At 40.6% G+C, this 27,373-nt stretch overlaps 1 protein-coding gene across 11 annotated transcripts in view; it reads right to left on the bottom strand.

The window, feature by feature from the left end:
• The window catches only part of COBL (cordon-bleu WH2 repeat protein), a 300,968-nt gene that overhangs the window by 156,519 nt on the left and 117,076 nt on the right, over nt 1-27,373 (bottom strand). For 3 of the 11 annotated variants that reach the window (XM_015133467.3, XM_015133472.3, XM_015133469.3), the window contains exons 3-7: nt 23,398-23,608; nt 20,887-21,115; nt 17,935-17,979; nt 13,741-13,838; nt 2,698-2,772 (exon numbers count right to left, since the gene is read on the bottom strand). In XM_015133467.3, the coding sequence (XP_014988953.3) occupies nt 2,698-2,772; nt 13,741-13,838; nt 17,935-17,979; nt 20,887-21,115; nt 23,398-23,608 (658 nt within the window). The remainder of the gene's footprint in view (nt 1-2,697; nt 2,773-13,740; nt 13,839-17,934; nt 17,980-20,886; nt 21,116-23,397; nt 23,609-27,373) is intronic. The other 8 variants (XM_015133468.3, XM_077996720.1, XM_077996719.1 and 5 more) reach the window with 3 other exon arrangements.

Raw genomic sequence — 27,373 nt, 5'->3', positions numbered from 1 at the left:
ACAAAAAAGTATATAAAGAATGAATAAGGCCTACTATTTAATAGCACAACAGGGTAGGGTGTCTATAGTCAATAATTACTTACTTGTACATTTTTAAATAACTAAGAGTATAAATGAATTGTTTGTAACACAAAATATAAATGCTTGAGGGGATGGATACTCCATTCTCCATGATGTGATTATTTCACATGGCATGGTGCATCAAAGTTATCTCATGTACCCCATAAATATATATACCTACTCTATACCCACAATTAAAAATGGATTTAAGAAAACAAATTTATCAATGTTTTCCATTATCACATATGGATTTTTAGTCATAATTGGAAAAGCATTACCTACTCTCATTTTATAGATGAATTCACTATATCTTCTGCTAGTATTTATATGGTTTCCATTTGCACACTTAGATTTCTGATTCATTTGATTTTTTTTCCTACTGTATACAATGAAAACATGTACAATTTTCTTTTTTGTTATGGCTACTCGATGATCACAGTTCTACTTACCAGTTTACTTCCCCCTCCAGATTTGCTGTGTTGACCCTGTTGTATACCATGCTTCGTTATATGATTGGCTCTACATGTTCTATTCTGCTTCACTGAGCTAGTGTAATTGTAATAATTACTGTAATTTTAAAGGTGTTAAAAGCTATTTTTAAAACTGGTAAGGCTTACCCATCCCTCATGCTTTTCAGAGTTTTCCCTATCCTTGCTTATTTTTCTAAGAAAACTTGATAATTAACTTAGCTCTGAAACAAAACCTGACACTGTGATATGTATATATACACATATATATAACAAAATATTATTTAGTCTTAAAAAGGACAATCCTGTCATTTGTGTCAACGTGGATGAAACTGGAGGACATTATGTTAAGTGAAATTATCCAGACATAGAAAGAAAAATAGTCCATGCTACCATATGTGGAATCTAAAAAGTTGATCTCACAGAAGTCGGGAGAAGCTGGAGAGCAGAGAAGAAGGATGGGGAGAGGTTGGTCAACAGGTACAATGTTACAGTTAGACAAGAGGGATACTCTCTGGCTTTCTATCATACAGTTGTGTGACTACAGTTAATAATAACCTATTACACATTTCAAAACAGCGAGAAGAAAGGGTTCTGAATGTTCTTACCACAAGAAAATAATTGATGTTTGAGGTAACGGATTTCCTACTTATCCTGATGGTGACTACACAATGTAAACATGTATCAAAACCATCATATTGTACCCCTTAAATATGTACAATGATTATGAATCAATTAAAAATGAAATCAAATTTAAGGAAATTTTAAAGAGCCATTGCCACACCCTCTTTCCTCCAAGAGTGCCTATGAGCAAAAGCGCATTAAGTATAATTGTCATTTGATGAGTCTTAACAAGGCATTTTTTTCTTATACCTGCCAGAAGTCAATATCCAGTGTGCATGAATAACAGATCACTTTGCAAGTCAGATGGCTTTCAAATTTTAGCTATTGACAAATTTGAAAGATAATCTAATTAGGTATCATTCAAGGATCATAAAAGGATCATTCAAGATACTTTTTTAGGACAGGTCTCTATGTGATTTTTGGCATATTAGATTCTGAGGACTTCAGGAATTGAAAGGCACTGCTATAACAGAACTTTTCACCCTTACATACTATCTATGTAAAGTGTTTCCTGGGGGCTTACTTCCATAAAAATGAAGACACAGAATTAATGTTGAAGCTTTTCTTGTTTTATCAGTAAATCATGTTCAAACACGATAGATACATAACATTTTAAAATTGTCTTTCATCTTATTAATAAATGTCTTTTCAAGAAAAATTTACTTTCCATGTTTAACAATTATATGTCAACAGCTGCAATATATTTATACTGTTTTGATTTATTTTGTAATTTTTATTATGAGAACTCATCCTAGAAAAATATTTTTCTACTGACAGTTTTATGATCACATCAAATAAAAAACATAACTTAGAGAGATATTTTAATTTTATAACATGTTTTACTTAAAGTCCTTATTAAAGACTTTGAAGCATAAAATATGAATTGAATAAAATAAAATTTTACGTGGGGACTGACCTGGAAATGTGAAATCAAGAAAAAGTGATAATATAAACTTTCTTACTAATACAGAAGAGTCGTCCCATGTAATTTTTAATAGGTGATAGTAAACATCCAACTTTTATTAGATACATTTAAAATGTCAATATTTATAAGATGTCATGAATTACATTCTCTTGAGTATTTAAAACTATGAAGAAACTTTATGGATGCCAACTGCGCAATGTAAGGGCACAGGTAGTTTCAAATCCTTTCAAAGGCTCCATGAACAGCGCGTAGGCTCACAGTTTAGCAGCTGAGAGCTACAGGGCTGGAAAACAGGACTGAGTAGCTCCAAAACCACCAGGCTACTCCTTATGATGCATGACGGTAGTTTCGGGAAGCATGAATTCAATTACCCTAATAAAGGCTTCTCCTGATCACGCTGACTGGCAAATAGAAAAGCAGAAACTAAAATATTCCACGTATTCCAAAAGTAGCATGGGCAACTAAAAAAATATCAATAGGCAGCTTTCGACTCTATCTAGACTACAAAAAACCAACCACCAAACTAAACCAGTATGTGATTTCACTATCTGGAAGGTTGTGCAAAGCAAGAAGAAGTTCCAAGCAATTAGCAGAAGCACCTGCTGGGGCATTAGTACTCACGTTCAAACCCCTTCCTGGGGCAGCCCTGTAGGTGTCCTCATCGCTGTCTGCACCCGACAGCACAAGCTGCTCAGCCTGGAACACAAGCACCAGGCCATGTCATCTCCAGGTGAAAGTTCAGACAGAAAACATAGTCCTTAGCGATCATTAAGGCAAAAATGCCAGTGTGGCCACAAGGCAGCAAACCCTTCACTTAATAGGTGTAATCTTTGCCACTTCTGCCAGTTTATGAACAGACCTGAACCAAAGTGCTCCCTGATTTGGAAATCACAATTTTGAAATCCACACTCATAGGAACGAGTTTTCTTTCCTTCCTTCCTTCCCTCCCTCCCTCCCTCCCTCCTTCCTTCCTTCTTTCTTTTTTTTAAGACAGTGTCTTGCTGTGTGCAGGCTGGAGTGCACTGGCATGATCTCAGCTCACTGCAACCTCCACCTCCCGGGTTTGAGTGATTCTCCTGCCTCGGCTTCCCAAGTAGCTGGGATTACAAGCATGCATTACCACACCCAGATAATTTTTGTATTTTTAGGAGAGACAGGGTTTCACCATATTGGCCAGGCTGGTCTCGAACTCCTGACCTTGGGTGATGTGCCTGCCTTGGCCTTCCAAAATGCTGGGATTACAGGTGTGAGCCACCTCGCCCAGAGAAAATATACAATTTTCAAACAGTAGTGGGCCTGAAGTGATGGAGTTAGGTCAGCAAGCAAATTAATTAGGTTTTGAAGACTTCAAAGTTTTTGTTTTGTTTTGTTTTGTTTTTGAGCAGAGTCTCGATCTGTTGCCCAGGCTGGAGTGCAGTGGTGCTATCTTGCCTCACTGCAACCTCCGTCTCCCCCTGGGTTCAAGCAATTCTCCTGCCTCAGCCTCAGAGTAGCTGGGACTACAGGCGCATGCCGCCACGCCAGGATAATTTTTTTGCATTTTAGTAGAGACAGGGTTTTACCTTGTTGCCCAGGCTGGTCTCAAACCCCTGAGCTCAGGCAATCCGCCCAAGTCGGCCTCCCAAAGTGCTAGGGTTACAGGCGTGAGCCACTGCTCCCAGCCCGAGGACTTCAAAGTTTTAATCACTGCACAGCTAATTTATTGGGTGTGCAGAGAAAAATTTCACCAAATATCTCACTCCCTATGATCCAGAAAAGAAAAATGATAATATTTATTTCTATTTATCATAAATGAAAGGTAAGGTATAGAGAAACGAAAAATATTTCTAGCAAGTTCAGGACAGTGAGAAAGAAAATAGGCTTTGTATCTGAGGAATACAAGTCCCTTTAATGATCAGAACCAGAGAAGCAGTGAAATGCACAGCAGTCATGTCTCACTCGACCCTTGAACCAAATGGTGACTTCTTGAGGCCACCTGCTTTGTGGGCTCCAGTCTAACTGGCACCAAGGAGCCATAAAATGCCACATACTGGAAACCATAACTCCCACCCTATAGCTCAGCAAGTGATGGCCAATCACTAACCAATGTCATCTCTGTAAACCAGTGACAATTCCTGTGGAATGACTTTGTATCAGCCCACTCCTTGTCCCCCTTTCCCTTTAAAAACCTTCTTATAACTATGGCTGATCCTCTCCAAGGCAACCTGGAAGTGTGTCCTAGGCAGTCAGGCTCACCTTTTGCCCAATAAACTCTCTACATTAATCTTGCCTCAGTTTCATTTTTTAGGCCAACATATCTGGTCTAAGTCGGCAGGATTCAGAGTGACGCTCACACCAGCACCCAGCGTTTTCTCTCAGACTCAGCGTTATCTCTCAGACTCAGTGTTTTCTCTCAGACCCAGCTGTTGGTACCAGCAACACATTGGGTCCCCAGCTCCAGAGGATCCCGCAGTGCAAAGGGTAAGACCGCCTGAATCCGGACCGCCCTATGATTTTCACCTGGGCTGCTCTTTCCACTGCGCACTTTCTGGAATGGAGGCTCTATCTTTGCCTTGCAGGCAAGTGATCCAGGCATCAGTGATTAAAAAGGAAAACTACCTTTTCCACCTTGGGGCAGGTAGGTCAAGGTACTGGCAGTTTGGCACTGGTGACATCACTTTACATAGCATGCTTTTAAAACTGCAGCTGTTTTCTACTGTTTATAATTTGGACTTTAAAATATTTGTGACCAATTCCTATTAGTTTTATACCAAAAGGTGCATGAAGGTGAGTTATCTCACCCCCAAATTAAGAGATTTGAGAATTTTTTTTAGAAAGCGCTCCTTAAACTCCCCAGAAAAACTCTTTAAATGCCTAACCTGCCTGCAGACCTTTCTCAGTCCCTTGGACATGTAAATCTTACCATGTCTTGGAAATGTTAACATGCGTTGTATTAGCTAAGCAGCATTCCAGCTGAGAACAGGTTTGATACATAGTTAACGTTCTTGGGACATACCACAACATTTATTTCCTCGGTGGATATCTTTTGCTCAGGAAAGAAACATTTATCAGAAATTAATTTGAATTCTTTGTCTCGGATACTCATTTATAATCCCATCTACTACTGAAGGAAACCAAAATATTCCTCCCCTAAGTACTGGGGATTGGGAGCTGAAGAAGGTTAACATCCAGGGAGACACTGCCCCTTCCCCTGGCTTGCCCCTTCCCCTGATGACAGAACAGCAATTTAGAAAGACAAAGGTTTTCCTGCCTGCCATTCCCACCTAAAGATAGGCTCCATTATAAGACTTGCTCATGGGCTCAGGGACAGCAGTGCCAGGGAATCTAGGTGCAGTCTTTATTCATCCCATAGGTTTACTTTCCCACATTTTCCTGCCTTTGGGCACTACCCCCACAGGCAGCTTTTTTTTTTTTTCTTCCTGTCTTTCCCACTGTCTCTTTAAATCCTCAGTCTGGACCTTGTATATAGACGGTCAGCTGAGAAGCTGAGATCTTAGGGAACGTGGCTAGACAGGACAGATGGGGCTTGTACCCCATTTGCAGCTAGCAAAACCTTTCTCCTTTTGAAGTTTTTCTGGTGGCTCTGGGTCTTGTGAGGACTGTGTTGCACCTCTTTGGAGATACCTGTCAAGTCTCTGGTTGAATCATAACCTTGGTTAAGGCATGTTGGTTTTGGTGAGTCACTTGGAAATGTATCTTTGGTTTAAAAGAGGAAAAAATTAAAAAGTGCAAAAGCAGGGATATTGGCTGATTCGTCCTGGCTAAAATCTGATAAGACACTGAAAAGATTTAGGAGCCCTATAGTCAAAAGGTAACTTAATGAACAACTGATATTTGGGATATATATGTATACACACACACACACATACACATACATGCATATTTTTTGAGTCCTCGTTCTCTCTATAAAAGTTTCTCAGTTGATTGAATCTCTTTCTTCTTAAACCCCTGCTAACCATATATACTCCCTTGGTCTGCTTCCCTTTTGAGGACAAGATTTTTGCCAAAGATAATGTAAGATTCATTGGTCTTTACAAAAGCTAAATTCTCTGTCTGCTTTGAAATGTAAATTTGCTACCTTGTTCTCTAAAATTTTGTGAGGGCTTTAGGCATGTGAGACAGATACACTTTAACTTGTTCCATTTACAAAGGCACAGTTTGAATCCAAATGTCCTTTTGAACTAGTGAATTTTACCTGACTCATGGCTAAAATTTTAAAATCAAAGCTATGAAATCTTTATTTCTGACTATGTTTGTATGTATACATGTGTACACGTCTGAGTTTGTATACTGTCTACATGGTACCAAACTGACTTATAAGTAAATCAGTTCTCATAAATTTAGTAAATAAGCCCAAATGCTTTTCAAGTTCATGTGACTTTAGTCATCTTTGGTAAATGAGGCTAGTTTTAAAATTGTTGGTAAAATAAAACAGAAATATTTTCAGAATTTAATTTAGACATTTTTGCCTGGGTCTACTAGTCAAATAGGTTTAGGCTATTTCTGCTAGGTGTTTAAGGTCATAAAACTGTTGCTTCTGTGATATTGTTGATACTTGTTTGATTCTGGGGTATAGACAAATGGCCATGGGAAGGCCTGGGGACACGTGGATGTCTGCAGCACCTACGCCAAGAGCTGCGGGGCAGAGCTACACTACATGTCTTCCCTGGCTCACTTGTGCCTCCTGAAAATGCTGGGAGGGGCTGGTTCTCCAGGCATTGCCTTCATAACTCTGTCCTTTTTTCTGGGCTCTGTATCAAGGTACACAATTAAAACTGCTTACTTCTCAAGACTTTTCACAAATATTTGGGATGCTAAGAGTTAACACTGAAATTAATATATGTAATTAAATCTAGTAGATAAAAGAGAAGCAACTTGTATCCAAAGAACACAAGAAAAGTAAAATGCATTTTTAGTTTTAAAAAAGTTATAGGCCAGGTGCGGTGGCTCATGCCTATAGTCACAGCATTCTGGGAGGCTGAGGCAGGCGGATCACCTGAGGTCAGGAGTTCCAGACCAGCCTGGCTGACATGTGAAACCCCATCTCTACTAAAAATACAAAAATTAGCCGGGCATGGTGGCAGGCGCCTGTGATCTCAGCTACTTGAGAGGCTGAGGCAAGATAATCGCTTGAACTCAGGAGGCAGAGGTTACAGTGAGCCGAGATCATGCCTCTGCACTCCAGTCTGGGCGACAGAGAGGACTCTGTCTCAAAAATAAAAATAAATACAATAAATAAATAAAAATTAAAAAGGTTATAAAAAAGACATAAAAGTATGGTTTTTGTTGGCTGGGCACGGTGACTCATGCCTGTAATCACAGCACTTTGAGAGGCCGAAGTGGGTGAATCACATGAGAGTCAGGAGTTTGAGACCAGCCTGGCCAAGATGGTGAAACCCCGTCTCTACTGAAAATACAAAACTTAGCTGGGCATGGTGGTTCATGCCTGTATCTCAGCTACTGGGGAGGCTGGGGCAGAAGAATCACTTGAACCCGGGAGGTGGAGGTTGCTGGTTGCGGGTTGCGGTGAGCCGAGATCATGCTATTGCATTCCAGGCTGGGCAACAAGGGCAAAAAACACACACACACACTCTCTCTCTGTCTCTCTCTCTCTCTCTCTCTATATATATATATATGCTTTGTGTGTGTGTGTGTGGTTTTTGTTAAAGGAACAACAATTTTGCATGGCTTAAAGGTTATTTAAAAGTTGTTTTAAATCAATGAAATACAAAAATGATAGATAAAACTAAATGGGTATAGGAAGTTAGAAAAAAATGAAAAATATTGTAAAAGGTTATAAAAGATTTATAGAAACTTATCTGTGCGGTTAAAGCTGAATGAGGTTGGATGGATTTGTTTATAAGGTTTTATTAAAATTAGGCTTATTATTAAAAATACATTAATACAAAGGTAAAACTTGGTTTTCTCTTTTGAACAAGCTTTTCATAAAGTATTGATAACAAATAATAAAGGTTTTTATTTACCTTTTGAGTAAGCTGCAATAAAAAAAGAGGAGAAAGAAAGACACATTCACCATGTCTTTATTAGGTCTGAAAACTGAGCCTCCTCTTTTTTTTTTTTTTTTTTTTTGAGACAGGCTCACTCTGTTGCCCAGGCTGGAGTGCAATGGTGCCATCTTGGCTCACTGCAACCTCTGCCTCCTGGGTTCAAGCAATTCTCCTGCCTCCGTTTCCTGAGTAGCTGGGATTACAGGTGCCTGCCACCATGTCCAGCTAATTTTTGTATCTTTAGTAGAGACGGGGTTTCTCCATGCTGGTCAGGCTGGTCTCCAACTCCCGACTTCAGGCGATCCACCCGCCTTGGCCTCCCAAAGTGCTGGGACTACAGGCGTGATCCACTGCGCCCGGCCAAGTCTCCTCTTAATCAAAGAGTAAATATTTTTGCTTTTTGAAATCTTTGAAAAAAAATCACTTTGACTAAATGAATATTATTTTACTGTGATCCCATTTTGAAATCAAGTGTTTCAAGTCTTTGACATTTGACAAACTTCCTAAAATGAAACTTCAAATTCTAATTGAGTCTTTTTCACACTGAACTAACTTTTGGAGATTAGGGCTCCTGGAAATCCAAACAGGGACCCTGGAACTCCAAGAGAGGCATATTACACATATTTGGTACATGAAAATCATACTGGACGCATTGTTACATAAGAGATGGTGTGGTATTTAACTTTCTGTTTTGTTTTGTTTGGTTGGTTTTTTTGGAGACAGAGTCTTACTCCAGGCTGGAGTGCAGTGGCTCAATCTTGGCTCACTGCAACCTTTGCCTCCCAGGTTCAAGCAATTTTTGTATTTTAGTAGAGATGGGGTTTCACCATGTTGGCCAGACTGGTCTCAAACTCCTGACCTCAGGTGATCCACCTGCCTCGGGCTCCAAAAGTGCTGGAAATACAGGTGTGAGCCACCGTGCCCAGCCAAGAGATGGTGTTTAACTTTCTTCAGGTTATTTTTATATGAATATGCTACTAATATGCGTTCTATAATTGTAAAAGATACCGAAAAATTTGATGTGTCTTGACATAAACAGTAAATTGCTTTATTCTGATGCTCTCTTTTCCTAAAAGTTCTTTGTAAATGCCAAAGCATTGTATCTTCAAGTAACCTTATGGAGAAGATCACAACAAGCACTCTGAATACAAGTTTCTGATAATTTTGGAGATCATGTCATTGAACAAGACAAAAAAAAAATCCAGTAATCTAATTTAAAACCTGATGAGTTCATAAAGATTGCTAACCCAACTTCAAGCAGAATAAAAATTAAGTACATGGCACTGAAGTGACAGAGCACTGAAATAATTTTTGTGACTTCTTTTTGTTTGAAACACAGTAGGTTCTTTTCATGTTTTGTTTTTTAGCATCAAGAAAACTTTTCTTTTTGAGCTATTTATAGCTTATTAGCAACTGGGTAAAGTATACTATTGTGGGCAAACTGAGACATTTATCTTTCATTCTTCCTGATTTCTCCAACATTCAGAAACTATTTGTATTTTCATTTTATGGCAACATTCTTACTTGCATAAGTTCAATAGGATCTGTTTTCTTTTGTAACAGGACATGTTGAAAGCACTGGTTATTTTACCAAGGCTTCGACTGGAATGACAGATTTTCAGATATGACCAGACTGGTTTGAAGGGCTGAAGTTGACTTTATAGCCAGTGGACTTGGCAAATGGCTGGCCTGGTTCCTTGTCAACATAGTTCCCTTACAAGGTTGCTGACCTTGCAGTAAGTAAAAGCATGTCACTTTCTGCAAGGCCCAGTAATCTCAAGATATTCTGAGATCTCGAGAAGAAAGAAATTTACCCAATTCATACAGGTATTACCAGCACAGTTAGGTGGTGAATCCTTAACTTGGCTTCCTAGCCACAAGAGGCTTTTAAAAGTCTAATCTGAGATTCCTTTTCAAAAAGTTCCAGCAAAGCCAACTAAAATGAGTCATTATGGCCACTCTTCTTGCTGCATCTTATGCAAACAATCATGCCAAGTATAATAAGTGTAAAACTTATTTTACAAATAAACTGATTCTACTATGATTTATCTTTGGTAAAACTGGAGGAACTGGAGAGAGAAAAATTATTTTTCAATACTCCACCTGTTATTCAGTTCTAGCACAGACTATTGTTTTTGTGATATTATTATTTGCCTACAATTTGGACTGAATCCTGAATTATCTCCTGGCTACAAGTCTCTAAAGAAGAAGCAGGATTTAATGTTCTGCCTGACATTTTTAGTTGTTCCCTAATGGAATTCAGGTTTGTTTGATCTGGCATATAAATTATCTTTCGGACTATAATCCAATCCTGTGTGCATTATGCTTCTGCTGTTCAGATTATTAATGCTATATATCTCTTGTGGTTTTATTTCTTCTGAGAAAACTAAAATGGCATTCCAAAGACTAGAGATGATTCAACAAGCAACAGCAGCTAATAAATTACTGACGCGACTGAGGTTTCATTCTTGTCACTCTGTAATGGCATCCTAATTTGGCTTTTGGGTTCTCTTAAAATTCCTCACTAAAACATCTTTTCTTTCCTCCCTAACACGTGACAGGGCTATCTGAGAATGACTCTTCCCAGTGACAAAGGACCCCTTGACACTCAGCCTTTAATCATCAATGCTTTCAAGAAGAAATATTTTGTATCAAAAGGGGGAAATGAAGAAATAAATACACTTTTTATCTACAGAATGTGAGCCCCTTTTAATTATCAGGCCCAGGGAGGCATTGAAATGCAGTGGTGGTCATGTCCCACACCCAACTTGAGCTAAATAATTACCTCTTAAAGCCAATTGCTACTTGAGTTCTAACACTGAGTGAATTTTATGCCAAGTAGCTATAAAATGCCATACACTGGACACCATAACTCATCTGCCACAGTTCAGGAGTGTATAGTCAATCACCAATCAGCGTTATTTCTGTAAACTAGTGAGAATCCTTGTCAAACAACTTTGTGTCAGCCACACCTTCTTCCTTTTTGCCCTAAAAAACCTTCTTGTAACTATGGCTGAATAGAGCATTCCCCAAGGAAAACGAAGTGTGTACCAGGCTACAGTCCTCAACCTTGGCCCAGATAAACTATCCATATTAATTTTGAGTCAGTTTCTTTCTTTAGGTTGACAATGGTGAAAAACAGAAAGCCCCTTGCAATCCACAGATGGGACTGGATCACTGACTGGGCCTTCACTGTTGTGTCGACAATGATGAAAAACAAAGTCCCTTGTAATCCACAGATGGGACTGGATCACTGACTGGGCCTTCACTGCTGTGTTGACAATGATGAAAAACAAAGTCCCTTGTAATCCACGGACGGGACTGGATCACTGACTGGGCCTTCACTGCTGTGTTGACAATGATGAAAAACAAAGTCCCTTGTAATCCACGGACGGGACTGGATCACTGACTGGGCCTTCACTGTTGTGTCGACAATAGTGAAAAACAAAGTCCCTTGCAATCCATCGATGGGACTGGATCACTGACTGGGACTTCACTGCTGTGTCGACAGTTGTGGTGTCTCCCCACCCCCTGAACTATCAGAAGCTCAGTCACAGTCTCCACGTCTCCAGCTTTTTAGGTGACTTTATTTTGCTAAAAATGAAAGTCTTTCTAGATCTGTCACTTGGTTTTTCTGGCCGTTTCATCTTTTACAAGGAAGAAGACACAAAGAGAACAACTACTTGAGGTCTAAGGGTGAGGAATGAGGAATGGTGGATTTTACTGTGAATTGGTGTCATCAGGATCAAGGAGGTCAAGGGTGAACATGGTCCCAACCAACTTATCTCAAAAATGTCAGGAACAAAAGCAACAAAACAACATTCATAGAGTGAGCAAAAATTTAAACAAAAAATTCTGATTCTCTCTTTTTTTTTTTTTTGAGACGGAGTCTTGCTCTGTCGCCCAGGCTGGAGTGTGGTGGCATGATTTCAGCTCACTGCAACCTCTGCCTCCCGGGTTCAAGCGATTCTCCTGCCTCAATCTCTTGAGTAGCTCAGGTTACAGGCACCTGCCAGTACGCCTCGCTAATTTTTGTATTTTTAGTAGAGACAGGGTTTCACTGCATTGGCCAGGCTGGTCTTGAACTCCCGACCTGAGGTGACCTGCCCACCTCAGCCTCCCAAAGTGCTGGGATTACATTTGCGAGCCACTGCACCCAGTCACAAAATTCTAATTCTGTAATTTCAAATAATTCTAATAGGAAAGGAAGTCGGGAGAGTAGGGCGGAAGAGAAGAGGAGAGGAAGGGATAGTTGGAGAGAGCGAAGGGATAGAAAATGTCAGGGATCCTAAGGTCTTACATAGACATGCATGGAGTACAGATTTTCAAAGGACATGCAGAAACATGGGGAAAAGCACAATCTCTTAAGTATAAGAGAATCACAAAACCATTACCGAAGCTTCAGCAGAGGTGAAGAAAAAATAATCTGAGGTTTGTGAAAAACTCTTAAAGACAGAAAGTCTCTGCCAGTTCAGCTGAGCTCCACTGGAACTTCTGTTCTCATCTGGCTCTCATTCTCCTCTTCCCTTCCCAAACACCACAGGGCTACAGGGACGTGCTGGCTCTGCACGCAGACACATCTGTGTCTAAGCCTGGGACACTAAGAAGGTTACTTTATTTCTCTGAGCTCTGGTATCGATACCGGCAAACCTGTGAAACAATTTTAACAGCAGAGGCTGCACCACAGGCCACTGAAGGGCAGGAAATCGGGTGTCCAGCCTTGGGCTACATGCACCTATCTGCACCATGGCACTGAGAAGGTCTGAACACAAACTTGAGTCCCCAGTCTTCACATCTCTTCTACAATTATACAGATGGAGCACGCTTCCAAACTGAGCTAGTGGAATTAACACTTAACATTCACTGGAATAGTTTTGTCTTTTTTAGTCTCATTTATTAGTAAGGATAAAATACTATATATTAGTAAAATATACTTGTGAAACAAATATAAATAGGGATAATGAGCATTTTCTTTTCTTGGTAATCAGAAGGCATTTATGGGTTTGATAATCTTATAATTAATTATAAAAATCTTCATTTTTATTCTGGGTACTATGACTTAATTACTCTAGAATATTGTGTCCAAAATATGACTTTGAGATGTGTTTCATAAACACCAACAAGATCAATAAAATTAACTTATCACATGGTATATTCCCAGATCATATCAGGAGTACCAAAGAACAACTAAAAATTACTAGCAAGCAGACAAGTTCAATAACTGATATTCTTCTCTGCCACAAGGCATAAGCTACAGTTCACTGATAGCAATATTGACTGTTTACACTTAATTATAACATCCATTCACTCATTCATTAATCTCAACAAGATTTCCTGAGTTTCAGCCACAGGCAGAGGTCTGCGGATGCACCAGAACACCCGCAGGCAGAAGGGCTCATGGCCCTGGTCATCAGGAGCCTACAGGCTTCCTGTCTCCCAGTGAATAAAACACCATCACCCAAGACGACTCCTTTTGGGATCAAGTGTGGAAGCACAGCCCGTCATTCCAGTGCATGCTAATAAGCTGTTTTACCTGAAGGAATTAGTATTCCTAAATAGAATTATTTAGAGAAGTTCCAGGACAGGTTGAATGCATATATCTCAAGAGACTATTTTTTTACATGATACAAAATCATATGTGTATTTAATCCATTACCTTACTATTGCTTCTTTTATTAACTTTGAAAAATCCCAGAAATTTTTTCTTCTCTTTATCTGTCTCATCATTGCCAAGTGATGATTTCCTAAAGGTTTCTGGAAAAAAAAAGCACTAAGTTATTTTGCAGAATCTGAAACAAGAGATTAAATACTTCACTTTAAAAATCTTAATAAATGAATCCTCTACTCTTAAACTTTTAGTTCTTGTAAAAGAGGGAAAACCATCAACTATTTCTTTCAAAGCTGTCCTCAAGGCCTCATGCCCATTTGGGAAATCACTACAGGTTCTTACACAGTCTTTTAGGGATGATGGAGGCATTTTCTCTGGGTATGGTTGTGCTCTTTTGGAGAATGACAAAATTAATAAAGTTCTAGGGCAGAGCTGTCCAATAGAAAGCTAAACCAGACCACATATGTAATTTTACATTTTCTAGTAGCTACATTAAAAAGAACCAAGTAAAATTAATTGTAATAATTTCATTTAATCCAATATATCTAAAATATTATCATTCTATCATGCAGTCAATATAAAAAGTATCGATGAGATATTTCACATTGGTTTTGGTGCTAAGTCTTCAAAATCCAGCAGGCCTTTAGGCTTACAGCACATCTCAGTATGGACTGGGCACATGCAAGAGCCACATGAGGCCTGTGGCTGCCAAATCAGCACAGCTCTAAGACTGTGACATCAGTGTAATACACCTGCTTTAAGAATTATGAGTGAGGGCTGGGCGCGGTGGCTCAAGCCTGTAATCCCAGCACTTTGGGAGGCCGAGACGGGTGGATCACGAGGTCAGGAGGTCGAGACTATCCTGGCTAACACGGTGAAACCTCGTTTCTACTAAAAAAATACAAAAAACTAGCCGGGCGAGATGGCGGGCACCTGTAGTCCCAGCTACTCGGGAGGCTGAGGTGGGAGAATGGCGTGAATACGGGAGGCGGAGCTTGCAGTGAGCTGAGATCCGGCCACTGCACTCCAGCCTGGGCGACAGAGCCAGACTCCGTCTCAAAAAAAAAAAAAAAAAAAAAAAAAAGAATTATGAGTGAGGTACAAACTTTAACTAAATCAGCAGCCTTCCTGCTCATTTCCAGAAAATGGAGTAACAGTATGGGCTCCCCAGGTGGTATTTGAAACAACCACATCAAATCTCCCTGGAACCACATTTCCAGATTTTCCTTCTACTGCATCCAGAATGTTTTCCTTTCAAATTATATTCTCTAGGGAGGGCAACTGTTTTCTTCTTCCTTTTTTCTGAAGCTCGAAATCCTCAACCCCTCTTGAATTTTTCTTCATCAGGATTCTAGAGCCAAGTTGGACACTTCCAAATTCCAGACAAGCACACTGGAGCCCAGATGTGCCTGCCAGCTGACAAGACAGCCACGGGTCGTCGTTCCCAAAGCAAGACGGAACCTGCAGCATCAGCATCGCTGGGAACTTGTGAGAGATAAGAATCCTTGGGGCCCACTCCAGACCCCCAGAACAAGAAGCCCTGGGTGCAGGGCCTAGCACTACACAGTCAAACTAGCCCCTAAGGAGGCTTAAGCTGAGGGTCTGGAGAACACACTTGGGGGAGTGCTGCTGAGAGATTAAGAGCGCACATGTGTGAGGCACACTTGGGAAAACCACCTAGCTTCTCCAAGTCTCAGCAGCTTCATGTGCAGGTTGAGGGCGAGTGCGCTAAGCGCACATGATGGCACTCACACAGCTCAGCACACTGCTCACTAGTATCATGCATTTATTTGCGCAGGAAAGGCCTTTGTCATTACTTCATTCTATTCTTCTCTGCCAGGGCATACAGATATGACAAGAGGAAGGAAAGTGGAGGTGTTCCTGGAGGATAGAAAAATACTTTTTCCCATATCACTGCCAACTGCTCTAGACAAGAGCAAGAGCACTAGACCACTGGTGGCAGAATCATGGACTGGGATTTTACAAATTCTGCCATCAGACTATTAATGCAAATAAGGTAACCCTCAATTAACTTCTTGATCTGCTAATATATGATTTCACATTTGAGTTAGAGAACACACACAGCAGTCAGTGCATTAATAACATAGGCGTGAACACTGATAGTGTCCACACAGCAAAGCAAAAACCCAGCACACGCGCTCCTGAAATCACTCTGTAGAGGCAGAGGTGCGTGTCCTAGCCACCAGGGCAGGGCCAGGACACGCAGTTACATGCAGGAGGCTCCAGCGGAGGCACCAAGCAGGCTCCACATCGCACAGTACCCAAACCAGAGGGCACGCTGCAACATGGTGCAGCAGCACCAACGCATGTGTGCAAACGTGCTGCAAAGTTAGTTGCAGCAAGCCCTCTATTAGCTACAGAGCTATAAAGAGGAAAACAGAGCACACAGTTAAGACTACATCTAAACTATTATATGCTTTAATATGTATGTTTATAACCAAGGATGTTTCTAGAATTGAGTGGTATGTGACATGGACCAACGGATGCTCGCGAACTGACGATGGGGTTACATTGTCAGTTCACGATGGCTTTATCCAGATGTGACCCCATCGTAAGCCCAGGAGCATACTGAATGCATAGCACTTTCGCACCATGGTAAAGTTGAAAAATCGTAAGTTGAGAAACTGTCAATGTTAAAACAGATGGCATCATAGTCTCCTACTGATAATCGAGAAGTAGAACATGTTCCTGGTACACAAGCTGTATTACACTGACCACAGAAAGGACAGACTGCATCAGAAAACTGCAACGAAATCTAGCCTGTTGTTTCTCTTCTTGAATGACACAGTGGCTGATCATCACCCCTAAGGACTGAGGTCGGCTCCCTGATGAAGGGTCCAGGACAGCCCCGGCACCAGAACTGCCCCTCAACAGTAGTGATGCTTTTCTCATGCAGCTACAGCCCGCGGCTGTCTAGAGGCACCAGGGGCCTGAGACTCACAATGCTGAGTTGGGCCTAACGCAGATGGTCTGTTTTTAGAGGTGAGGCTTTGGTCTCAGTCACTGACTGATAGGGGTCTCCTATGAGGCCTCTGAGGCTTGGCAGACACTGAAGAAGAATTGGTTTGGGAGAAAAGTGGAACTCAGTGTTGCCATCAGCCAAAACGTCCAGAGGCTGCCTGGCTATAAAGCAGAGCAACAATGAACAACTGATGCGTAGCCAGCCCTCGAACATACGCAAGTGAGCTCTAGAACCCACGGTGCCTATGATGTGATAAGCTGAGGGTGGCATTTATTTTGTTTGAATTTACTCTAATTTACAAGTAATTAAATATTAAGAAAAATCTGGAAACGCACACTGAATCTGCAAGAAAGTTTTGCTTTCTGAAGCATTACAATGATTTGAAAAATGTTAAAGATGAATTACAGAGGGGCAGAGAAGGATGAAGGATGAAGGACCCTTAAAGACCAACAAGTCCAAACCACTCACTTGTCTAGAGAAGGAGACTCAGTGACCAGGACAAGGCCAGTAAGCAGTAAATGGAAGGAGGGGACCAGGTCAACATCTGCAAATGTACAACGGGCATTCTATATATGCATATGCATATGTGTATATGATTAAGTATATATATATATATACACACACAAACACAATGTATCTCTGTATCTGTCTATATATACATATAAACATCTCTTTCTGTATAGAAATATCTCTTTCTGTACAGAAATATCTCTATGAGAGAAACTTTTAAATAGATGTCGGAATAAATGCAAAATCTGGACTAATCATTTGCATACTTGTCTATGACAGAAAAGGTTAAATTTTAAAATCCATACTGTCCCAAATTCTGTAGCATGCAGGATGGCCTTCTGGGGCAGGTAAGCACGGGCAGGCAGAGGTGAAAAGGAAAGGGTGCCTTTCCTGTGTGCACCACTTCTGCTCTGTCTTGAATTACTGGGCAACAGAATTTGTTTTCTGTGACTGCCTCCCTCATTCCTCACCAATTAGATGAGAAATTCTCATAAGAAGCATTTTCTCATCACGGCAAATTCTCTCTCGGCAAATTCTCATAAGAAGCATTCTTCTCTGAACCAACCAGGTAATCAAGAAACCAAACCAAAATCTCATGTCCGCCTGGCATGCACCTCCAGAAGGGCCCCAAGCCAAACTTCCATTCCTTGGAGCCTGGCACAAAAACATCACCTCCGTGCAGCTCTGACCCCAGAGCCATGCGAAGTGCAGCCTCACAGGGGGAGCGGGAAGCCCCAGGTTCACTGTACCTTGACAGCTCAGGGAAGGCTCGGACTGAGTTTTGGTCAGACGAACTGGAAAAGGCAGGTAATGAGAGAGTGAGGTCCAGCTTCAAGATGTGTGGGAGCCCCTGAGCCAGGCCTTGGCTCTCACAAGGCTCAGAGGGGGCTGTCCTGCTGCAGCAGTGAGAAGGCCTCCTGCTGGGTCAGCTTGCCTCTCTGGGCTGGCCCTCTCGGGGCTGCAGCTACACAGCCTGCTAAGTGCCTCTGTGGACGCAGGTGGCAGCAGAGCCCTTGGCTTTTTCAAGATGCCCCCACCAGGGATTCCAGGGGAGGGCGGGCCTCTGCCTAGCAATGCCTTGCCTCCAGCCAGCTGCCCTTCTGTTCTCCAGCAGTGGTAGGGCTCAGGAGTGGATGCCTTTCTCCTCCAAGTGAATACCAAGAGGAGTGAAAGCAAGGGCTCCTCCAGCAGCACCCAGCAGGCTTGCCCAGGGCAGTTGTAGGGGAAAAAGGGAGCCTCGGGGATGGTCTCTGGACAAGTGTCTTTTCAAATATTTGACAGTGAGCAGGAGGCAGGCACTTGGCAGGGATGGTAATCAAATGTCACAGTTGGCATGGCACAGGCATGGTCCAGATGAGAGGGGTGCTGACCACAGGGCTGGAGCACAGTCCCCACGGTGGGGAAGCTCGTGGTGCCTTGGGGGTGGGGTGGAAAGGGCCAAAACGTCCAAGGCAGTAGAGAGGGGGACTTGGGGGTTTGGAAGCAGCTAGTTCCCACCAAGGGCAGAAGTGCTTCAAAATCTGAACGGCCAAGCTGACCGCACCAGTATGTTCTACTCTGCCCCGTATGAGGATCAGAAGAAATGCTCTGGGCCCCTGATCACATGAACACTTCAGTTCCTGCATTTCCAGTGACCATGGGCTAGACTGGGTCCTCTCCTTCACAGACAGGCAGGTTTTATATGACTTCTCCCAAGTGCCAGGTTCAAGATCTACCTTTCAAGATACATTCAAGTGGTGGCATGTAACAGAAACACTTGTAAGCCTTTTTATTACAGACACCTGAATGTGGAACAGTTTTCCTTTCATTTTTCTTTTTATCTTAACAAATGGAAGCTGTTTCCAGAGAGTCATGTAAAGCAAATTTCAATAGCGCTGATATACTCAGTGCCACCAGGCCTGTGCAGCGATGCTGAGAGTATTTCTGTCTGTGTTTTAAAAAGACACTGGATAAAACACAAGATGCATTATTCTCAAATGTCAAAGTACTTTTTTTGAAGGAATAAATAGTCCATGTATCTTACACTCAATTGAGCCAAAACCCTCTCTTGAATGTCAAATCAGATCTAGATGCCAGATACCCAGGAAGACAAGGGCTGACTTGGCGGGGAGAGGGCAGACTAGACAGAGATTCCACTATGATCATGGATTTCACAATAAACTTGGTATTAAGAAAAAATATGGCCAGGCGCAGTGGCTCACGCCTGTAATCCCAGCACTTTGGGAGGCCAAGGCAGGTGGAGCACCTAAGGTCAGAAGTTCGAGACCAGCCTGGCCAACGTGGTGAAACCCTGTCTCTACTAAAAATACAAAAATCAGCCGAGCATGGTGGCGGGTGCCTGTAATCTCAGCTACTCAGGAGGCTGAGGCAGGAGAATCACTTGAACCTGGGAGATGGAGGTTGCAGTGAGCCAATATCGCACCATTGTACTCCAGCCTGGGGTATAAGAGTGAAACTCCATCTCAAAAAAAAAAAAAGAAAAGAAAAGAAAAGAAAAAATACATTTTTGTTGGAAAAAATTAGAAAAAAAGCCATAGAAAAACAGGAAAAACTTGAATATGTATATATTTTTAAAACTCAACCTATTCAATATTTATGGAATAATGAAACAGAGACAAGAGATATCAAATGAGGCTCATTAGGAGAGAAACTTTTACAAAGTCCATTTTGATCATTCTAAGGTCAAGGAATATAACATTTCCTGTGGTCTGACAGTAGTTAAAATATGCAGTTAGCACTCTATATCAATCAGAAACATGTGCTTACACAACATATCAGTTTCTGCACCAGCAAGGCCTCTGGGCTGCCACTCTCACCAGTGGCTCTAACAGTGGCCTCATACAAAGAGCCAGATTCACACGATGAGCAGGATGACACTGGCAACACAGTAAGGAGGCCTAAGGTGGCCCTAAAGTTATCTTCAGGAATGGATCTCATGCACTGTAACTGTTCAGTTTTAGAGAACAGCTAAATGCATTTCTGCCACTGGTTTTAGATATGAGCAATGTTTGAAACCTGGGAATAGCAGCTAATGGCAACTGAAAAAGAAAATCAAGATAAATTTTTTTTTTTTTTTTTAAGAGACAGGGTCTCACTCTGTTGCCTAGGCTGAGGGCAATCGTGTGATAATAGCTCAGTGCAGCTTCAACCTCCTCGATTCAAGCGATCCTCCAGCCTCAGCCTCTCAAGTAGATGGGACTATAGGAACGGGGATGCACCACCGCGTCTGGCTAAGTTTAAAATTTTTTGTAGACATGGTGTCTCACTATTTTGTCCAGGCTGGTCTTGAACTCCTGAGCTCCAGTCATCCTCCTGCTTCAGCCTCTCAAAGTGCCAGGATTACAAGTGTGAGCCACCAACCCACAATAAAGTATTACAGATGGTTTGGAGTAGTTACTTCAGAGCATAAGCTCTCACCTCGCCTCACCTTTTCCCCTTTTACTTATGTCATGGAAGTTTGCAGGGAGACAAAGGATAAAGGACATGTTCAGGGCTGGGAGAAAGGAGGCACAGTTCAATCCAGAGGAAGGAAAACAGGCCAAATTTCTTTTTTGCCTACTTCAACTTGACTTGCCTGGAACTTCATGTACCCATCTCTCCGTGGCGCTGCCCAGAGTGCTGAGGAGAGCCAACAGGGGACATGTGCAAGCCGCGCATCTATGTGATTATGGGCATGTGCATAAGACGCAGCGGGGCCTCACCTCTTCTGTTGTCCCACGCGTAGAGCTCCTTTATCCCGAGCTCGTTCAGGGACTTGGACAGCTCCAACTCCTCTCCGGCAACGTTGTCCCTGAGGAGAACCACATGCTCTGGGCTGACCTCACACTTTGCACAAATGACTGGGAGAATATTCTGGAGAGGAACCTCAGGGCTCACACGCACAACAGCTTTTTGTGTCCGCAGGTAATTCACGACCAAACGCACAGATTTCTGGAAGAACACACAGGCAAAAAGAATTTGGTAAGACATCCTCCCACAAGGCTTCAATTCCTGTGTCAGTTTGACAGTTGGGTGGGACAGGATTTGTGTGTAGCCTGAATCTTTCTTCCACAAATTGAGTGAGTCATGGGGGAAAATGGCATAATGAATATTGAAAAACAAATGTCTAGAATAATAAATTTGGTTTAGAATCTCTTACTAGTGAACAAGCTGCTAACAACACAGCGAAATAAACATCAGGGAGGACTCTACATTTAAAATCCAACACATAAACTTTACTGTCTTCCAAGGGTTCTGGCCAGATGTGAACACATGGCACTTATATGCATTTTCTAAAGAAAATAGTTTGGAAGTTGTATGAATAATTTAAAGAAAAACCCCCCAAAAACATGACGTCAAAGTTTTAAGGAGTCAAAATATCCACATAAATATAGGAACACCTATATATGTACATATATGTATATATAAGTGTATATATAGTGTACATATGTACTATAGACACACATATATGAAACATATACAGTGTGTACACAGACTTACATGTATTTATGTATACACACTACACACATGTATTTAAAACTAGAAATACATTTTATTTAAAAAAATACCAGGCGTATAATAGGAAGAAAAACACTCAATTGACTAATACTAATTTTAAATGACTGCAGATAAAGTGGTAGTCATTCTTCTTCCACTTTTACTGATCATTTTTCTTGCGTTTTTACTGATCATCCTAATTGTGCTAAGACACTGCAGAGCTGGACACAGTAAATGTAGATTGAACAAAAGAGCAGCAAAGAAAGGCCTCACGCTCTCTTCCAGCCTGCGTACCAGGGCCCAGCGGCTGGGAGAACGACAAATTTTGGGAGACAATATGGAACCTACTGCTCCTTTACTGGTCCTCTCCTGCCCTAGCAAGTAGAATCATGCATATGCCTGGGCTTACCTGCCCTGAGAAGCAGGAAGTCAAGGGAAGACGCAGGGTATATACAGAGATGCTCTGCCTCAAACACTGTTTACTTGAGGAATAATCTCTGGTCAGAGTGTTCTAGAGCAACAATGAGAATGTACTAACCAATCAATCCTAGAAATTAATAGGAGACTAATGTTGGCTGCACTGCCATTTTTAAAAGCAGGAAAATTTAGAAGATCTGCTAAGAATCTGAAAGTAACATTGCTTTTAATTTGAGCTAAAAGATTAGTATCAAATACTTATTTAAAAGTACAATAAGGCTGGGTATGGTGGCTCAGGCCTGTAATCCCAGCACTTTGAGAGGCTGTGGCAGGTGGCTCACCTGAGGTCAGGAGTTCAAGACCAGACTGGCCAACATGGTGAAACCCTGTCTTTACAAAATACACAAATTAGCCGGGCGTGGTGGCATGCAACTGTAGTCCCAGTTACTCCGGAGACTGAGGCAGGAGAACTACTTGAACCTGGGAGGCAGAGGTAGCAATGAGCCAAGATCACACCACTGCACTCCAGCCTGGGCAACAAGAGTGAAGGTCCATCTCAAAACAACAACAAAAACAATAAAAGTATATAATAAGCTACCAGAATTAATTTTAATTAATAAAAGCCTGGAATACAGCTATGTATATAAGACATTCTCCAAATGCAATGAATAAATATTTCTGACATCATTAAAAAAAAAAAAAGTTTTCCCTTTTTATTCTCTTCCTCTGGGAAGATGTTTAAATCCTCTATAGATGCCAACTGCTTCCTGAGTCAGGAAGAATTCTAGAACTGCACTGTCCAATCATGTAGCCATTAGCTAGTGGCAATTTAAATTTAAAATTAAAATTAAATTAAAAATTCAGTTTCTCAATCACACCAGCCACATTTCAAGTGTTCAAAAGCTGTATGTGTCAATTAAAATGAAAAAAGAAAAATCTACATGAATAACAATAACAATAATAAACACACCAAATTAAAAAAAAAAAGCTGCATGTGGCCAGTGACTATCATATTAGAAAGTACAGAATTAGAGACTATGTCCCTCTTTGAATGAAGGTCTAATGGATAGCTCACTGTAGATCAATTCCTCTTCTATAATATATAAAGGAGCAATGTTACAACGATGAACATTATTCAGTTCTGTAAATTTTGTCTCCTAAAACAAACTCTGTTTAGTGCCTAGCTTTTCCTGGCATGAAAGTAGCAGCCTCAGCCACAGATCTCTGCATTGTATTTAGATAAGAAGAGCCACACTGGCCCCTACTCAGGACCTGCCACACATTCAGACACAGGTATCTCCATGTAGGTACCTACTAACCTCAGGCACCTTAGGGGGACCAGGCTTAACCTTCTCTTCAGGAACTTTTTCTTTCACAAACACAGTATGCACATTCAGGGTCCCAATCAAAGTATTTGGCTTAAAACTCAAAGGCTGTTGGGTTTCTGAAGACCGAATTTCAAGGGCGTGGTGGGATGGATTCAGGTGGTTCTGAAGGCAAAGTTCAACCAGTAGGTCCATCATTGCATGGCTGAAAAAGAGGAAAACAAATCATGATGATTAGGAATGACTGCACTCTCTCTTTTGCCTGGCTAAATAAGGGTAGAACAAATGAACAAGTGGATGAATGAGCAAATTAGATGTGCTTATGAAAAAAGACAACAGCAGCTCATTAATTCCTTCTGCATGGTTGTAGAGCAATATGTTAACATTTTCAGCACTAACAAACAACACTACTGAAAGAGAAAAATCATAATTAATAGCTTGGAAAATCGTTATATTTTTAGTTAAATCCAAGGGTATGTTGAGTTGAATCATCTAAGGTCTGTTAGCACAAATATTTTTCATGCATACAAGAAACTAAATTTTCAGTTATTCATAAATATAATGTATCTTTTTGATTTAACTTTTAAGTTCAGGGGTATATGTGCAGGTTTGTTACATAGCTAAACTTGGGTTTGTTGTATAGATTATTTTATCACCCAGGTATTAATCCTAGTACCCATTAGTTATTTTTTCTGATCCTTTCCCTCCTCCCACCCACCATCCTCTGAGAGACCCCAGTGTTTGTTGTTGTTGTTCCCCTCTATGTGTCCCTGTGTTCTCATCATTTAGCTTCCACCTATAAGTGAGAACATGCAATATTTGGTTCTCTGTTGCTGCATTAGTTTGCTAAGGATAATGACCTCTAGCTCCATCCATGTTTCTACAAAGGACATGATCCTGTTCTTTTTTTTAATGGATGCATAGTAGTCCATGGTGTATCTGTACTACATTTTCTTTATCCAACATACTATTGATGGGCCTCTACGTTGATTCCATGTCTTTGCTATTGTAAATAGTGCTGCAATGAACGTACATGTGCATATGACAGAATGATTTATATTCCTTTGGGTATATACTCAGTAATGGGATTGCTGGGTTGAATGGTAGTTCTGTTTTTAGGTCTTGGAGGAATTGCTACCCTGTCTTCCACAATGGTTGAACTAATTTACAATTCTACCTTATACACCAACAGTGTATAAGTGTTCCTTTTTCTCTGCAACCTTACCAGCATCTGTTGTTTTTTGACTTTTTCATAGTAGCCCTTCTGACTGGTGTGAGATGGTATTTCATTGTGGTTTTGATTTGCATTTCTCTAATCATCAGTGACGTTGAGCTTTTTTTCATGTTTGTTGGCCTCATGTATGTCTTCTTTTGAAAAGTGGCTGTTCATGTCCTTTGCCCACTTCTTAATGGGGTTTGGTTTTTTTCTTGTAAATTTGTTTAAGTTCCTTTTAGATGCTGGATATTAGACCTTTGTCAGATGCATAGTTGGAAAATATTTTCGCCTATTTTGTAGGTTATCTGTTTACTCTGTTATAGTTTCTTTCGCTGTGCAGAAGCTCTGTAGTTTAATTAGATTAACTATTAACCATTTGTCAAGTTTTGCTTTTGTTGCAATTGGTTTTGGAGTCTTCGTCATAAAATCTTTGACTGTTCTATGTCCAGAATGGTATTGCCTTGGTTGTCTTCCAAGGTTTTTATAGTTTAGGTTTTAAATTTAAGTCTTTAATCCATCTTGAGTTATCTTTTGTACATGGTGTATGGAAGGGGTCTAGTTTCAATCTTCTGCACATGGCTAGTCAGTTTTCCCATCACCATTTACTGAATAGGGAATTCTTTCCCCATTGCTTGTTTTTGTCAGCTTCACCAAAGATCAGATAGTTTCAGGTGTGTGATCTTATTTTTGGGTTCTCCATTCTGTTCCATTGCCCTATGTGTCTGTTTTTATACCAGTAGCATGCTGTTTTGGTTACTGTAGCCCTATAGTATAGTTTTAAGTCAAGTAGCATGATGCCTCCAGCTTTGTTCTTTTGCTTAGGATTGCCTTGGCTATTTGGGTTTATTTTTTGGTTCTTTGTGAATTTTAAAATAGTTTTTTCTAGTTCTGTGAAGAATGTCATTGCTAGTTTAATTGGCACAGCATATATATTGATCCTTCCTTTCCATCTGTTTGTATCATCTCTGATTTCTTTGAGCAGTGTTTTGTAGTTCTCCTTGTAGAGATCTTTCACCTTGCTGGTTACCTTCATTCCTAGGTATTTTATAATTTTTTTCTGGCAATTGCGAATGAGACTGCATTCCTGATTTGGCTCTCAGCTTAACTGTGTTGGTGTATAGAAATGCTAGGGATTTTTGTACATCAATTTTGTATCCTGAGACTTTGCTGAAATTGTTTATCAGCTTAAGAAGATTTAGGGCCAAGACTATGGGGTGTTCTATATACAGGATCATGTCGTCTGCAAATGGAGATAGTTTGGACTTCCTCTCTTCCGGTCTGGATGCCCTTTATTTCTTTCTTTTGCCTGATTGTCCTGGCCAGAATTTCCAGTACTATGTTGAATAGGAGTGGTGAGAGGGGGCATCCTTGTCTTATGCTGGTTTTCAAGGGAAATGCTTCCAGCTTTTGCCCATTCAATATGATCTTGGCTGTGGGTTTGTCATATATGGCTCTTATTATTATTTTGAGGTATATTCCTTCAACACCTAGTTTATTCAGAGGTTTTAACATGAAAGGATGCTGAATTTTTATCAAAAGCCTCTTCTGCATCTTTTGAAATAATCGTGTGGTTTCTGTCTTTTGTTCTGTTTACGTGATGAAATACATTTATTGATATGAATATGTTGAACCAACCTTGCATCCCAGGGATAAAGCCTACTTGATTGTGGTGGATAAGATTTCTGATGTGCTGCTGGATTCAGTTTGCCAGTATTTTGTTGAGGATTTCTCCGCTGATGTTTATCAAGGATAGTGGCCTGAAGTTTTCTTTTTTGGTGTGGTGTCCCTGTCAGTTTTTGGTATCAGGATGATGTGGGCCTCATAGAATGAGTTAGAGAGGAGTCCTTCATCCTTACTTACTTATTTAGTTATTTATGGGAACAGTTTCAGCAGTAATAGTACCAGTTCTTCTTTGTATATCTGATAGAATTCAGCTGTGAATCCGTTTGCTCTTGGGCTTTTTCTTTTCTTTTTGGTTGGTAGAATATTTATTACTGATTCTATTTCAGAGTTGGTTACTGGTCTGTTCAGAGATTCAACTTCTTCCTGTTTCAGTCTTGGGAGAGTGTGTGTGTATCCAGGAATTTATCCATTTCTTCTAGATTTTCTAGTTTATGTGCACAGAAGTGTTCATAATATTCTCATGATTATTTGTATTTCTATGGGGTCAGTGGTGACACCCCACTTGCCGTTTCTGATTGTGTTCATGTACATCTTCTCTCTTTTCTTCTTTATTAGCCTAGCTAGCAGTCTATTTTATTAATTAAAAAAAAAAAAAAAAAAAAAAAAAAAAAAAAAAAAAACAGCTCCAGGATTCATTGATCTTTTGAATAGATTTTCGTGTCTCAATCTCCTTCAGTTCAGCTCTGATTTTGGTTATTTCTTGTCTTCTGTTAGCTTTAGTGTTGGTTTTCTCTTGGTTCTCTACCTCTTTTAATTGTAGTGTTAGGTTGTTAAATTGAGATCTAACTTTTTGATGTAGGCATTTGCTGCTATAAATTTCTCTCTTAAAACTGCCTTAGCTGTGTCCCCGAGATTCTGGTATGTTGTATCTTTGCTCTCAATAGTTTAAAAGAACTTCTTGATTTCCCCCTTCATTTCATTATTTACCCAAAATTAATTCAGGAGCAGATTATTCCATTTCCATGTAATTGTATGGTTTTGAGTGAATTTATTAGTCTTGATTTCTAATTTGATTGCTCTCTGGTCTGAGAGATTGGTTGTTACTATTTAATTTCTTCTGCATTTGCTGAG

Source organism: Macaca mulatta, chromosome 3 (assembly GCF_049350105.2).
Source record: "Macaca mulatta isolate MMU2019108-1 chromosome 3, T2T-MMU8v2.0, whole genome shotgun sequence".
NCBI lineage: Eukaryota > Metazoa > Chordata > Mammalia > Primates > Cercopithecidae > Macaca > Macaca mulatta.
Note: the sequence above shows the minus strand (reverse complement) of the source record. Positions and strands in the feature narration are given on the sequence as shown.